This window comes from Triturus cristatus, chromosome 4_2 (assembly GCF_964204655.1).
Source record: "Triturus cristatus chromosome 4_2, aTriCri1.1, whole genome shotgun sequence".
Lineage (NCBI taxonomy): Eukaryota > Metazoa > Chordata > Amphibia > Caudata > Salamandridae > Triturus > Triturus cristatus.
In genome coordinates, this window is record NC_140586.1 from 641,084,414 (window position 1) to 641,101,376 (window position 16,963).

The 16,963-nt window shown below is 44.0% G+C and overlaps 1 protein-coding gene across 8 annotated transcripts in view; it reads right to left on the minus strand.

Moving 5' to 3' along the window:
• Positions 1 to 16,963, minus strand: part of SGIP1 (SH3GL interacting endocytic adaptor 1) — a 1,140,118-nt gene that overhangs the window by 344,534 nt on the left and 778,621 nt on the right. For all 8 annotated transcript variants that reach the window (XM_085602350.1, XM_085602347.1, XM_085602346.1 and 5 more), the window contains one exon: positions 8,066 to 8,140. In XM_085602350.1, coding sequence (XP_085458476.1) covers positions 8,066 to 8,140 — 75 coding nt within the window. The remainder of the gene's footprint in view (positions 1 to 8,065; positions 8,141 to 16,963) is intronic.

Consider the following 16,963-nt stretch of genomic DNA (forward strand, 5'->3'; position numbering starts at 1 on the left):
GTTCTGGGCCCCAATATTTATACAACAAAATCCTTTGTTCTCTGAAGGTACAGAGTGTCTGCGCCCAGCCAAAACCAGTTCTTTCCTCACTGGTGCAGCTTCCTGGCAGGAGGTAGAGGCAGCATTGTGGAAGGTAGATTAGGCCCATTCAGATGAAAGGAAATCTCCTACCCCCTACTCTACATGCAGCAGAGGTCTATTCAGTCTAGCCAGACTCATCCAGACTCTGCGGAGCCACTGCTCATCCCAGCCCCTGTCACTCCAAAGCCAGACAGTCAATACACATCCTAGCAGAGGCACACTGGATGGTTAGGCAAGAAAATACCTACTTTCTAAAAGTGGTATTTTCAAACACAGAATGTAAAAATCACCTTCACTAAAAGTTGCATTTCAACATTCTGATTTCAGACATACTAAACTTTATTTTCCTACCTTGTTCCCAGGGGTAGTTATGTTTATAAGATGTTATAAGTAAACTTCCCATTCTATCCAATGAAAACAGGTAGCCTTGCAATAGCGAAAAACAAAATTGGCAGTATTTCTCTATTAGGACATGCCACACACACCAGGGCATGTCCTACCTTTCACATACATTGAACCCTGCCCACAGGGGTACCCTGGGCCTACCTTAGGGGTGACTAACATGTAAGAAAAGGGAAGGTTAGGGCTTGGCAAGTGGGTGCACTTGCCAAGTCGACATGGCTGTACAAGACTGCACACAGGCTCTGCAATGGTGAGCCTGAGTTACATTTAGAGGCTGCATACGTGGGTAGAACAATCCGTGCTGCAGACCCAATAGCGGTACAAAAGGGGGTGTTGATGGACGGATCATCAGTACCAATCAAACACTCACACCAGTCAACAGATCCGGGTTTGATCCATCACCGTTCTTTAGCCCACTCTGCCACCCCAGTTCAGACATGGCCATATGCAAATCAGTCTGACTCTGTGCCTCATGGGAACAGTCCAGCACGAACTGCCAAGCCATGCCTTCCCTGGACCGGAAACAAGCTTCCTAGGAACGGTTTCTGGCATTTCAGCCGTCTTGCATATGGCCATGTCTGAACTGGGGTGGCAGAGTGGGCTAAAGAATGGTGATGGATTAAACCCAGATCAGTTGACTGGGGGTGAGTGCTTGCAATGTTCAACAGTCCGTCCATCATTTCCTTTGGTTTTTGCTTTGTTCGCCATAGGTTGGCAGGGTATGCTCAGACGTGAGTCCCTTGCTCACTTTGCCATTGGATTCAAGCAAGCCTGGCTGAAGACGGCTGAAATGCCAGAAACCGGTCCTAGGAAGCTTGTTTCCGGTCCAGGGAAGGCATGGCTTGGCAGTTCGGGCTGGACTGTTCCCATAAGGCACAGGGTCAGACTGATTTGCATATGGCCATGTCTGAACTGGGGTGGCAGAGTGGGCTAAAGAATGGTGATGGATTAAACCCAGATCAGTTGACTGGGGGTGAGTGCTTGCAATGTTCAACAGTCCGTCCATCATTTCCTTTGGTTTTTGCAGACCCACTAGCAGCATTTGAGTTACATACCCTGGGCACACACAGGGCACTGTACTAAGGACTGACCAGTAAATCAAATATGCCAATCATGGAATCACTAATCCATAACAAAACTTTACAAAAGGGAGCACTTACAGTTTGACACTCAACAGCAGTGGCAAAGTGCCCAAAGCATCTAGACCAGCAAAAACAAAGTCATACACACAGCAAAAACACAGGAGGCAAAGGCAAAAACATAGGAGGCAAAGGCAAAAGTACAGGGGAAACCCACACCAATGGTTGCCAAGTCGAACACTGCCCATTGAATGATACAATGGTAGTTTGTAGTGTCATCAGGCAGGAATGGCTTAATGGGTACAGGTTCTAGGTCAGTGTAATCCTAGGGGTTGACATTGCAATCCTCCTAAGGGTATCATGACTATGCGGGTGGTACATGGACTTCCCAAAGTCTTCTGTAGAATATGGGTTTAGACTCCCTTTGTCTGATAGTGTGTCCAGACCCTGTGAGAGACTGTGGAGGTGAACGAGTCTGAGATGGTGGTAGACTGGTGCCTTTGTGTGCCACACGTTTCTTTTTTAGTGGTACTAAGGTAGGTTCCTACAACTAAAGCCTTCTTTGTAGAGGTGGTGAGTTTTTTCAGTCTGGAGGTTAACAAAATTGTCCTTTGACCTTTGTCCAGGCGTTGCTGCAAAATTTCTGTTACATAGGAATTACCCCCTCATAATTATTTTTGCGCCATCTTGCTTTTCGATGGCAATAGTTCTTTGGAACCAGTTTTTTATTTTATCTGCCTTCTCCTTTGGTTCTGTACTTTTTGGTGCAGAGGATTTTTATTCCGCAGGCTATTATGGCGCCGACTGACTGACCTGGAGTCTTTGGGTTCGAGTGAAGTTTCTCAGTGCTGTGCTTGGTCTTTTTAACTGGGTGCCTGATCAGGATCGACAGTCAACTTGTCCTTTCTTGTCAAAGCCCTCTCTTGGTGTCAACTGGAACCAGCTGGTTGTGGAGCACCAACGTGTGTGTTGTGTAGCCATAGGGTTAACCTAACAGCCTGATATACGACATGGCACCTCCAGCAGTCACTTAGTATGTACCTGGCTACGATGTCTCAGAGTACTCGCAGCTCTTGGTGTGGTCCTTGTTCTTGGAACAAGTCCCCACACAGCATTGGTGTGGAGCGCTCAATAAAAGCACGCCACCCTCCTCCTCCTCCTAGGTCCAGAGTTCCTCTTTTTAGAAGAACTCTGCCTCGGCCGCCATCTCCATGTTGTGAGCAAGGCATTGATCGTTTCGATACCTCAGAGTCTTTTTTGATGTAAACTGCAGACACGCCTGACAATCCTCCTTGTTATGCCCTGGGGAGAGACACAGGTTACAGACCTAATGGTGGTCGTTCTGTGTAAATTTTGCATTGCACCAAGGGCAGTTTTAGAATGGAGTCCGATCCATCAACCCTGACGGCACATTCTATAGTCTGCAGTGGAAGGCGATTGGGCCAACCACGAGGCAAAGCCCCATGAGTCGGATCTGGCGACTCTTACCGCTGGATGTTAAGGTAGTGATGTCTTTGTGCAGACTGAGCAGAATATGTTGCTTCTTGAAAGAATCGGTTCGGCTGGCTATGTGGCAAAAATGCAGCATAAACTGGAGCTTCGAAATATGTACAAGCCTTATGCGGAGAAAACCAATCAAACAAGGAAGCCGATGACCATGCGCATTGCCACAGAGAAGAGAAGCCACAATAATGTGTGCCTCGAAAAAAACTTTAGTAGACAAACAAGTTGCAAATGTATGAGCCCATCACTAGATGGCAAGAAAATGCACTGCATGTGTGCCTACAGACATCCTATAAATTGTATGCATGCATTTGATATTTATACATTCAAACTTCGCTGAAAGGTAGATTCTCATATTATTTATTTATAGAGGTAAAGACCTCGTAATACGTGAGTCCACAACAATTTCATTTTTCAATACAGATTCTAAATTTTTGGAGCAACACGTTTTTATGATGTGTGATTCTACTTGGCTGATCCATTCACTTCGGTGATCAGCAAAGACACACAAAAGCATTTGAAAGGGTTTCCTTGGCAGGACATGGACGCTTTTGGAATTAGCCCCTAGCTTAAAGCAATTGTTTACCTACTGTGCATGAACCATTTGCACAGAGTTTTAGTAACTTGACAACCCTCAAAATATTATTAGTAATGAAATAAAACTGAGATGAACTCTGTCACCATTTACTTTATGTATCTAGCTCATTGTTATTATGATGAACCAGAACTTGCAAAAACATTTTGCTGAACAGCGATAGGGCTGCAAATGTTGGGATAAATTTAGATATTTTGTTGTACTCTCTTCTTCCCAAAACAGAAAAAGAAATCTTTAGGAAGGAATGCAACAATTTTAAAACTGTAGCCTGCTACAAAATAAACTAAGAAAAACGAAATTGTATTTAAGAATTCAAGATGGTTTTTCAAGCAGAGGTTCATGTTAGATATACGTAGTGGGATCACTTAACAAGCCAATACAGGTAAATGTAATAAATAGTTTAGTTGGTGAAGTTGTGACCAGGGATATTTTCCACTTGCAGAACGTCTGAGTTAACAAATAACTTGAAATACTATTTCTTTTTCGGAAAAATTATTGATCTCTTTTTCCTTAATAAGATAGGCATCTAGAAATTGAAACAATAATTGAAAAAACGATGTTTGTGTAAAGAGGGTGGGCCGTGCAAAATTTACAATGCTATTTAGCTTACACTCTAAGACAGGTTGGTGCACTCACTCAGATAAATTTCTGGCAACACATGAGACTATACATTCTAGGGTTCATCCTAGTAGGACTTATTTCTCGCACACTAAAAAAAACAATCCGACTCAAGATGGCAAGCTTGCTTGTGGAAACACTTACGGATGAATTTCTTTATCTTTTGAGGCTGAAATTTCAAACAATGATACGGACATTAATATCACAGTGTTAGTGAATATTTACCAAAAGATGGGTTTTCAGCCCTACTTTATGCAACAAACATTATGCTCCCAATCATTTTTTTATTTTCACAAAGTAGCAACAGGAGATGTACCATGAAAAACGTTTAAAGATATAGAAGCCACAAAGAGGAATTTCTAGGCTTCTAATTACCAGTTAGTTAAAAATCCCTCCAACGCTGTTAACAGAACAAAAACCTATTTAAAAACAAGATCTGACACATTTCATTCAAAAGGAAGCCACTTAATCATGGGTGAAGAGTTATTCTTCTACTTCTATACTTATACCAATCTTCCAAGTTCATCTTCCATGTTTTGATTCTGTAACCAAATGGTTGCGGGATATGCTGCCAATTATGTTTTTTGTTTTTATTTTCATATTTTGCTCCTCAAATTCGCAACCGAGCATTCCTTATAAATACACTTAGTGGGTAATTAGAGTTAATTATATCATAACTGATATTTTATCCAATTAAGTTATTCTAAACGTACATGCATTTCAGCATTCAAATTAGGACCATGCCGTTGTAAAGTATATATCCGTAAAATTAATTGACATTCTCACTGGTGTTCCAACTCTATACATTTTAATTATCAATTCTTCCCTTCATGAATTTGATCAGCATGTCTGACCAGTGCTTACAACTAGTACGTATTTTATATGGTACACACGTTTCAAAATTAGTTTCCAAGTTTGCATTTGATATTGTAAATGTAATGCCCACAAGGACAGCTCAAGACATGCACCCCATAGCTGCTTTCACAAGTTTCTTTTTATGTAAATGAACAAGCAACTGATTAAAATGTTTCTGAAATGGTTGTTCACTATAGATGAACCACAAAGTGAGTATTCATAATAAACCCATGACTCATGCTGCTTGGCCAAGCAGTTTGTCTTTTAGATTGTTTGTACTATACTGTAACCTACTTAGCTAAATTTAAGGAAATTGGGGAAGACACATCCTTAGTATTTTCTTGTGTCTGACAGCACCAATGATGTAGGTCTGATTGTAAACAGATCTCCTGAACATTTTAGGCTATTGACTTCACCTTTCACCTGTACAAACTATAGCTGGAGTTAAGACAAGCTAAAAGGCAGATGTGATTATTAACACAGTAAAAATGATTTACCTTCACCTTCTGAATATCATAATAAAATGAATTTCCATTGTTTTACCACAGACAACCAAACGGCGCCATTCAAACTTAAAAAACATCTTTCATGCTATGTGTGGCAAAAAATTATGTATTTTAAGAAATACATGCATTTTTTTAGTATTGCTCTTTTACCCTAACTTTACATGGGATATGATTAATAAAGGCCTTGCTGTAAGAACTTCACAAGCACTCACACATTGAGAAGTCCATGCCTACAACCTTTTGGAATGACTCTAAACATTCTCATTGTGGTAGGTGACACTACGAAATATGCCATATTATGTGCAATTATGCTGCCTCGACATGTTTTATGTGATGTTGATACATACTTGGCGTTGTCCCTGATTCTGAAATTTCAACCCCTTACCATGTTTATGCTTTTTTGAAAAATAATAAAACATTCAAACAAAAAAAAAAAAGGTAATATGATGACAAAACAGTACATTAAATATGAATAAACAGAGTAGGTACAAGTCAGCTTGCACATGATCACGTATGAATGAACAGTGATCCTTAAGTTGTTTCCTAATGATAAAAAGTGAAGGAGCAGAACATATCACAACTGGAAAATAGTTTAATAATTTAGGGTCAGTAACACGAATGAAAACACAAAGAAGCAAAAGGAGGTAAAGTAACACAAATATTTTGGGAACAAGAATTAAGAAATTGAGCAGGAGTATACAAATAAAAAGAGCACACATAAAAAAGGAAATAGAGGGCGGAAACATTTGAAACCAATAGAGAGAAAACACAGCCTAAACACAAGTGAAGATGGAAGCCAATTTAGCTGAGCACAGTAGGTTGGACTCATGAAGTTACAATAGTGGAGGGAGCAAAGTGGAAATCCATGTGAATTCTGGATAAAATGAAGAGGAAAAAGTAGACATTTGAGAAGAACTATGTACAATAAAGAGCATTAGTATATGTAAAAATGAACCGTCATCAGTTTAAGAAGTTTGAGAACAAGCAAATTGCACAAAGGTTTGATTTTGCAAATATTATGCAGCCTAAAGCGACAAGACACCAGAAGGCTGATAAATGAAATTAATGAAAGAGTTAAATAATCAAAACCAGCAGCATTTATCAGAGAACGGGGTTAGCGTAGAAAATATACGCACAGGAGGCAGAGCCAAGAGTCAAGGATGTCTGGAAAAAAGAATTTAATCTTTTTGGGGAATACACTTTTTAAGTAGTGCGGCGCCAATGATTGGTTGTTGGTGGACAAGTAAACAGAAAAATAGCCCTGAAAACAATCATAAAAAAGTAGATGAGAAAAAAATAAATGTGCAAATAATATACAAAAATCACAGCCCTAGGGATGACTCCAGCTTGCAGAAGGATTGATATTCACTAAAAACAAGCAAGGGCACATAAGAAAAATTACTATTGGAATAGGGATTGCAGGAAGACCGGTATTAACCCGAAATCCAAAGCCGATATTGTAACATGGAAACAATAGATGCTAAGAGTTGACAAGATTCACAAGAGGATTAGATGATGAATATATTTGTACATGAGAAATAGTGTTTGGGCAAAAAGATAACATGCACGTTTGATATGCAAACTTAAATGGTGGGGGTGATAAGAAATAAGTAAAATATATTTGGGTATTCATTGAACTTGTGTAAAATATAGAGATGTATTTGACAAGCAAATTGAACATGACATGTAAAACCCTGAAAAACAGATTTAAAAACAAAGGTGTATCACAATAGGGTGACATGCATTTTGGTCCAACAAAGCAATTCTGGATTCTGATTATATTTACAAGTGACTACTTTTGGCTTTCTGGAGCATGACACCGCCCTGCAGCATCTAATATTATAATAGGTTAAGCAACGTAACTCACAACTTCCATTTCTAAACTGCTTACATTTCCTGTGAGAGTCAAAATCTCATTAGCCCTTTTTTCAGTGAAACACAAATGGAAACAATATTCACCAGTATTTTCGTGAGATCCAATAACACATTAGGTTTTGCAGTTAACTTAAAATAGGTGTGTACAATGTTACTCCTTAGGGAAGGTTTAGATACACATCAGATTTTCAGGCTATGACCTACTGTGCAAATGATTAACATTTCATTTAACTTTATCCCCAACGAGTACCTTGAAAAACCGTTATTAATCTGGCCCTTACTAGTCAACAGGAGGATACACCCATATTGAAATATTTTAATGAAATACTGAAAGACATATTAGTTGTACTGTTTATAGGCATATAACCAGCTCACCGGGTTGGTTATTCAGACGTTCACCATTAAACTCATGCACTTGAAGAATTGTAAGGTACAATGCATACAAATACTGGACTGTGCAATGCTACTTAAAACATTTAAAGGTCTATTCATTAGATAAAACCGTAGCGTATGCTTGCAAGTGCATCTGGATGCTGATATTCTTGACTCACCAGGTCCGGTGGGTAATGGGGAGCCGGTTCTTGGTGGTGATGCAGGAACATTTTTAGGAGGAAGTGGTGGAGGGGCTGCAAAAAAGATTTCAAAGTATCAACTCAAATAATTGGCAGCAGAAGTACATACTAACAGATTTTTTGATCATCAAGAACTGCCGAACAATTACATTTACAACTGTGATTGCAGCATTACATGCTGACAAATAAATTAGTTAATAAGGATAGCAGAACGGCTCATTGGGAGGATCGACTGGATTGAAATACTAGTATCTAGATAGTAAATTACATTTGTAAAGTCACCTACATAGGTCTAATATTCCACCCCAAAAATCAGGGCTCTGTATACTAGGCCCAAATGTATTGATAACAAGTACTGACATGTCAAATAGAATTTCAAAGTATCTTTATTCAATATCTGAATGCACTTTTATACATTTGATGCCCAGAGTTTGGAATATGAGGATGGGTACACTTCTTGAGCATAAACCAAGAGACAACATATGTAAGATATCATCATTCAGCAGCAAACTGTGTGTCCTGTTGCTTTTGAGTATGTCACCTGTATAACAGCAGAATCAGTCATGTCTATCCAGATATGTCAATACTGGTTGGGCCTTTTTGAAGTCATTGAACCTTCAGACATTACAAGAGAGTAATTTAAGACATTTATCCAGAATCCAGGTCACCATGTAACAAGGTATACAATTTACAGCCAAATTAGAAGTAACCTTATTTGATGATAACATGAACTGCAGCCACAGACCTCCATGAAAACCTGTCATCTAACCACCCTGTCCCACCACCCACACTATTCTCCAAACAACCAGTGAATCCAACAAACCGCAACAAAACAATTAACAAGTATTCCAACACTGAGTGACAGTGATTCCCACCGAAGTGCATGGTGAGTATCCCGCCCTAATACCTATAATTTAAGGATGGTAAAATCCTTAGCAAAATAATGTTCCCTCCCACCACAGCACAAAGCATAGATCAATTGACCTGCCCATTTCAGCCATTTGATCCCTTCATTTTTAGTGACTATATTTTGACCATACACATGTATACATACACCTATAACGTTGCTCCCCAAGAATCGAACTTTCAACACTTCTACTGCCCACTGACTGCTAGTAACTATGTATAGCAGGGTGTCAGAAACTATTTTCATAACACTCAAGATATGTAATGTAAGTTGCACTGATGACTCCTTCTATAATAAGTTTTGGTATAATTATTTATCCTACAGAAAATGAGCAGAAGTAATTAGAGTAGATATGAAAACAAGGTTTGGTATATTCAAGAAGTCATGGTTCTGTTCCTTTTGCAGAACTTGCTCTTCAAAATTGCAAATATACACCAAGAAACGGCCACTATGATGCCACTGTACTCTTCTGTGAGGTCCTCTGTTGGTAATATGATGCAACAAGCTTTGCATCTCCATTTCTATTGTCCCCCATGTGAGGATCTACGTTGGCAGTATAGTGCAACTCCAGCATTCCTTCTCAATTGCACTCTTCTGTGAGGACCTCGTTAGGCAGCATAGTGCAACTTCAACTTTGAAGCTCCCTTGTAGTCTCCTCTGAGGAAAATGCCTTGCAGTACACTGCACCAAGCTACTCCACTATGCTACTGTGTGAGCCCATCTGTCGGCTGCATAGTCACATTTGTGTTTAACAATGTCTCAAGCCAATCGTGGTAGGCTGACCTGAAGCCCCTTTCGATGTCAATGGAGTATGTACTGAATACAGTGTTTGCCAAAATGGAACAAGCACCATCACATGCCAAACCTAATCCTGGTACACTCGCCATTACTAGTGAAACCTAAAAACATACACATACTCATTTTATTAACCTATTAACTTAATAATGCATTCAACATTGCCATATAAAAGAGACAGACAAGGCCAGGGCTATTGGCTATGCCAATGCTTGCTGGAAAAGGAGCGGTTCCGTTGGAATTCTTTATATGGAAAGCTTTCAGAGGCATGAGGCATGATGCACAGTGCTGTATATGAGAAACTACCATGGCAAATGTTATTTGAATGGTTATTGAACTGTATTGTCACATTAGGGTGTGGCAGTGTTCTCTCTCGAAGAGATGTCAAATGTTCTGCTATTTAGATATTATCGGATTCTGCTATTTAGATATCATCGGATTTAATGTGCCGTTATAGTAGGATTCTTATTGCTGAAATCACGCTGGTGAGTTCACTCTCCCCCATGCAGAGCACACACGATACTCCTCACAAAACTAGCGTGCAGTGCAGCGTGGCGTTGCAGATAGAAAATTGTAAACACTGGCAATGCAAAAAAAGAATATAGATGAAAAAAACTGAATGAACAGATTAACCCACCAGCCGTGTAACGGCAGTAGACTACCTTTTAGGTGTATATGCACATGTGCAGAAGCAAACTACAGTCACTGAGTGGGAAGAGAGTCAATGGATGAAGTGGGGTGACCCACTGTGCCATGGTGTATGCTTTGGTGGGCGGAATTAAAATATGAACGACAATTTAACCCCTTGCATGCCCGCCCCTTTCCCCGCCCGGTGCCGCGCCTTGCATTAGCGGGCGGAGTTCATGACGAGCTGGACTCGTCATGGGCACAGCGCCACCGCAGCCCATGACGAGTCCAGCTCGTCATGGGCACTGAAGGGGTTAACAGAATGATTAATTACGAGGAACGAACAAAGCCCCTTTATGTATGTAAATATGTTTTATTATTTAGTCATTTTTGGGGATTCAGGAGTCTGGGGAGGCAGCTAAAGCAGCCTCTCAGCTTGATATAACAAGCATTGACAAGCCAATAGGTGTCTGCAATCCGAGAGCTAATGGCGTTGCTAATGACAATGTCTTTTACGCATGTGTTATGGAGTACAGTGGATGCGTGTGGAGTGGAATTATGTAGGTTGGATTGCAATTGTTTGTTGTGCAATTGTGTGGCGTGGAATTGTGTGGTGTTGAGTGGTGTTGGGTACAGGAATTAGGGGGCATGATAGGCAGTGGAAATATATGGATAGTAATTATGTGGTATTGAGTGTACTGGAATTATGTGGCATGTGTCATGGAGTGTAACTATGTGAAGTGGGTTAGAAACGGGGATTCCCGGTAGGCTAGGGCTTGCGCCAAAGCCAGGCAGAAACCCCCGTTCTAGTCAGGGCAAGGGTCTTACACCCTTAGGATAACCCCTACTCACCCTCTTGGTAGCTTGGCACGAGCAGTCAGGCTTATCCCAGAGGCAATGTGTAAAGCATTTGCGCAACACACACACACTGCGGCGACACACTAGGCACACTACAAAAGAGACTCCACACAAGGTGCCTTTGTATTATGTAAAACACATTAGAATCACAATCACAGATATATATACACTTTGCCTACAGGCACCAGGTCATAATTTACAGGGGCCTATGTGCAAGGCAGCGCAAATCAGGTCGCTGCCAGAACCATCACAAGCATAAACAGTAAATGCAAAACCACCAGCAATACATGTGTAACAGCCAGTAATAAAAGTATAACGGCCAGTAGCTACTGGTAAAAGAATGAACCTAGCACTATACCACGATAGGCATAAGTCACATTTAGATAAGGCATGACCCTAAAACACAATAACATGATATTAGGCATGCACATTAGCATCTGGCATAAACACATTAGCTCAGACTTGTACCTAATAACCGGACGTTAGGCATCCTCACCATCAGGAATCAAAATACATTATACAACAATCATGGGGCAGGAATCATATTTGGCAAACACCAGCATAAATACTTTATGCACACTCCTATTAGAATGGGGCATAAACTATAATTAGCAGTGAACACATAGTAACACCTTAGCATACCTACTGAAATGTCCCCAGTCATTGCAGCTGCCCACGCTCTCGTGGTGCAGCTGTAGGAATAAGCACTGGCACTATCGTGCCTGGGGAGCCTCCCTTTCAGGGACTCTAAAAGGAAGGTTGCCCACAACGTCGTAGCTGCCCGCTTCTGTGGTGCAGCTGAGAAAAATGAGGCAGACAAAGTACTGGTGACAACTGTGCAGATTGGGGGCCACACTCCGGGGCTACTAAATCAAAAACTCCCCAAATCGTTGCAGCGGCCCCCAACTGCGGCGCCACTGTGTAGCCCACGAAGCACTGACCAAGTGGGAGCCCCACTCCGGAATGCTAACAACAAGATTATCCCCCAACATTGCAGCTGCCCTCGCTGGTGTGGTGCAGCTGTGGAGCACAAGAGTCACTGGCACTTCTGGGGCTCCGCTCGGGGCTCTCTACACAAATATGGCCCCCGGGGAAAATGGTGCTGGCTCTCTTAATCCAAATTTGTCCCCCACATTGGAGCGGCCCACCCTTCTGCGGTACCGCTCAAGAAGGACAGGCACCGGCAATGGATGGGAGGTATAGGAGCAGGAAGCCTAAGGACTATAGCAATCAGGTAGAGCCCCACTCACTGGCAGTCCTAGGTCTTGCTCTGCTTCTCCCAGTCTCCGTCTGCAGGACACCGCTCTCCTTGGGTGGGACCCGGCCCGATTCTCGGCTTCCTCCCTACGGCAGCTTCCCAGGTCTCTGGGCCTCTCCTCACTTCACCCAGGCCCCCTCCTGGGACCCAGGACTTCGGTGTGGAGTCCGTGAGGCTCCGGACTTCCCGAATGACGCTCTCCTGTTGAGGGGTAACTCCCAGCGCCAGCACCAATCCTACCACGGCTTACCTCGGACGTCAGTGGGGGAGCCCGTGCAGTGCTCCTGACTCCCGGGCCGGCGGCGGTGATTTTTGGTGGTTCCTCGTGCGGGAGCAATACGGGGTAGGCTCCTGTTTTAAATAGATACAAAAGCGGGGTGGGCTTCCGCGCGAAGGCCGAAAACTCGGGGTGGGCACACGCTAGTAAAATATGCAGGAAACGCTGGGTGGGCTCACGCTCAGATTTCAAAGTGGCTGCAATTGCGGGGTGGGCACCCACTCCTGGAGGCTGCAATTGCGGGGTGGGTGTGAGAAAGTGCCATCTTTCTTGCATGGTATGCCCCCACTTTTTGCCTAATTGCTGATGTACTCAGTGTGCCCTGGGCTCCTGCCAATCAGGTACCCAGTGCCTATGTTCCTTCCCTAAAACTGCATGAAGCCTAAAACCCAATTGGCATCTCTGGCCACATGTCAGCCCCTGGTAAATGGTACCCTAGGTACCCAGGGCTTTGTGACCAGAGAAGGCCCCTAAGGGCTGCAGCACTTATTGTGCCACCCATAGAGGCCCTGTACCCTGACACACACACACTGCCTTTGCAGGCTGAGTGTCTTGGCGCAGAACCAAACAGAGTCGACATGGCACACATCCCTGTGTGCCATGCCCACAACCCACACTGCCCTGGCATACCTCAGTCGCCCCTCTAGCTGGGTGCCCTATGCCAGTGGTGTGGGTACAGGTGCATCAGCCCTGTACCCCTACAGTACCCAGGTCCATTCCAGGGCACTGTAAGTGCAGTGCTGCCATTAAGAGTATATGGTGCTGGGAGGTCATCAACACGAACTCCACAGCACCATGATGGCTACACTGAAAAATGAGAAGTTTGTTTCAAACTTCTCAGCACATTAAACCCGCACTGATGCCAGTGTGGGATTTAATGTAAGATGCACAACAGAGGGCAACTTAGAGTTGCCCCCTGAACCTAACCTACAATCCACGTCCTGTCTGAGGAGCTGGCTAGACTACCACACAGCAGACATGTTGCTGGACCCCTGGGTAAAGAGCCATCCGCTCTCCTGGGCCTGCAACAATGCACATCCTGGGCTGGATCTTGGTGCCCGGCACTGACCCTGAAAAGTATTTACAACTGTACTTACCTATAACTTGATTTTCCTCCATAGGATAACATTGCCTGGTTTTTGCCAGAAATTCTTCTAAGTGCCAATTTTTCAAACTTACTAATATTCCTTCAAAATCGCCTGTGTAACAAAAACAATTTCTTTCAACTGTTTACAGGAGATGCACCAGTGCTGGATCCAGGATCCAACACAGAGTAAGAAAAAGTAACGATAACCCTACTTACCTGCTAAGTGAATTTCCTCCCATAGGATAACATTGGTGATTCTATGTGAAAATGTTTCCAAGTGTCAACTTTTAAAATACAATTATATTCCTTAAAAATCATACCTGTAACCAAAATGTATTTACTTACCTGTTTCCAAGAAAGTTCCCAGGACTGAATCTAGGATCCAGTCCTGTGGTTAGAAAAGTATTCCTAAAAGTAATTAATTACATTTACTTAGAAATACCCATTGAGCTCAATGTTATAATTGTGTTTGAGTTGTGTTGCCTATTGCAACAACTGTAACTAGTGCATTCGAAAGTCTATGGTCTAATGAAAGTATTTAACTAAAGCATCTCATTCTGAGAAAGTATATTTTGATACCCCTATATATTTTTATGCAAAACCATTGGCCTAGAGTTCAGTTTCAGTGTGTGAGACGATTTGTTGACTGAGTGTGTACAACAAATGCTTTATACTGTCCTCTGATACTGCCTTACTGCTCGACCAAGCTACCACTTTAGCAAGAAAGGTCATATCTACCTTTAGCCTCTGCCAAACCTCTGGGGACTGTGGACTCTGTGCACACTGTACCTATTCAGGAACAGTATATACAGAGCCACTTTCTTACAGTGGGCACCCGCTTTCAATAAGCACCAAAATGTGGGGTAGGCTCCCGCTGATCTCAGGGGCACAGGGGGGAATCCCACACGCTGGGATTCCCACAGCAGGTCGGCGCTGCAGGATCCACGCTCCTTCTTCTTGGGGAAATTAAAAATAGCGCTCGTGAGGCGCTAGAGTCCAGGAATGCAGTCAGAGTTGGGTAGAGGTCAGCAGAACTCAGGGCAGCTCTTTCCCAGCAGTATAGCAATCCGGGGGACAATCAAACACGGCGAGGATGGCGATACTGAAGTACAGCAGCCCCTGCTCCAGCGGAGTTTTCTTTGGACCATCAGAGATCAAGAGTCCTTGGCGTTGGGGAGACCCCAGCAGAGTGCAGGCAGGCAGGCCAGCACGCAGTGACCCTAAGGAGCCAGCAGCTGGGTCCCGCAGCGGTTCCTCCCGGCAGAGTGTCCCCTCCAAGTCAGCACAAGCACAACAACCTCATGGGGTCACAGCTCCTGTATTTATACACCCTTCTGCCCTGCTACTATAAGGGGGCAGAAGCTTCTGGAAGGGTCTTTGGGGAAACCAGTCCTAACTGGTTTTGAGGGAGTGTAGGGCACTTGGATTACCAGGCTTCCCTCCTCCCTTTGTGAGCTGGGGCTTGGTAATCAGATACACCACAGGGGGGCAGAGCCAGCATTGTACAGGGCAGGCACAGACCTATTCAGGGACAAGGGATTCCTCCTCCCCCTACTCCAATTGCAGACCTTCTATTCAGCCTAGGCTCACTCATCCTGCTCTCCCTGGAGCCACCCACACCTCACCAGCCCCGGTCACTTCTAGAACCAGACAAGCAGGCAGGCAGGCACACAGCACACAGAAATGCCAACTTCTAAAAGTGGCATTCCTAAAATAGTGAAAATAAATCTGTGCACACAATTGCACAGCATTTATTATTTCCATGCCACACATACCAAACATAACACACTTATTTTGTTCCATTTAGGAGCTATCCCATAAGGGAGGGCGGGGAGGGGGTTGCCAATGTTAGCCTATGGAGGGCAGAGAGCACGTGCACTTTCCACTTCTAACCAGTGCTAAAGTGCCCAGAGTCCTAAAACCACCAACACCATGTCAGGAAGAAACGTAGGAGGAAGGCAAAAAGTTTAGGGATGACCCTGCTAAAAGGGCCAAGTCCAACAGAGTGGTACTGTGTGTTATGGAGTGGAGTGGAATTATGTAGTGTGGTGTTGAATTTTGTGGCATGATGTGGAATTCTATGGTGTGGAATGGATGTATGCGGTGTGCAGTGGAATTATATTGTTGTGTGGAATTATGTGGTTTGTTGTGGAATTAAACTGTGTAGAGCTGAATTTTGTGGCAAGGAACGGTGTGGCGTTTAGCAAAATTATGTGGCATGGTGTGGAGGTTATTTATGTTGATTTTTTCAATGTGGCATAGAGAGAATTAATGTGGTATTGAGTATTGAGCGACCCTTGACCCTGTCACCAGGTAGGTCGCCCCCTCAGCCACCACACGGTCCTCCTGTGTGACGCTTCCCGCTGCTGCCACTCGCTGTGCCCGACCGCTGAACTCCGTGGTCTGGTCTTTGCTTCCTTCGTGTTTTGTTATTGTATCTGTGCTTGATTACTGCTGCCTCTTGTTTTTCTGTACACTACTGTCTCCCCCGCCGTTTTTTTTGTGTCCATTCTGCCCCCTTTTGCCTTCTGTGCCACCCTCCCGCTCACCCCCTCACACTCTCCCGTCGCTGCGGCCCCGCCCTCCTGGTCCCCCATTCGCTGCTTCGATCCCGCCTCCCAGCTGCTCCTCCCTCCCTCTTCCCCTCATATGGAGGCACGCCAAAGGCAAGGCCGTCTGCGCCCGCCCGCGCCTTGACCGCGCCCAGCGCCAGAACCCCTGGCCCCCGCCGACGCCAGGAAACCAGACTGAGATACGACACCGCCGAACACCGGACGACCACCCGCCTGCTACCGAGCCACCCCGAAGCGCACCCACGGACCCTTCTCCTGCCAAGCCTGCAAATTCACCTGCCTCCGACCTTGCACCCCACCCCCCGGACCAAGCAACAACAACAACAACCTCAAGTGCATCCTACTCAACACCCGCTCCGTCCACATGCACGCCATCGAACTCTGGGACCTCCTCGATACAACAGCACCGGACGTCGCCTTCCTCACGGAAACCTGGATGAACGCCTCCATAGCCATCCTGGACGGCTACAAGATCACCTGTAAGGACCGCGTCAA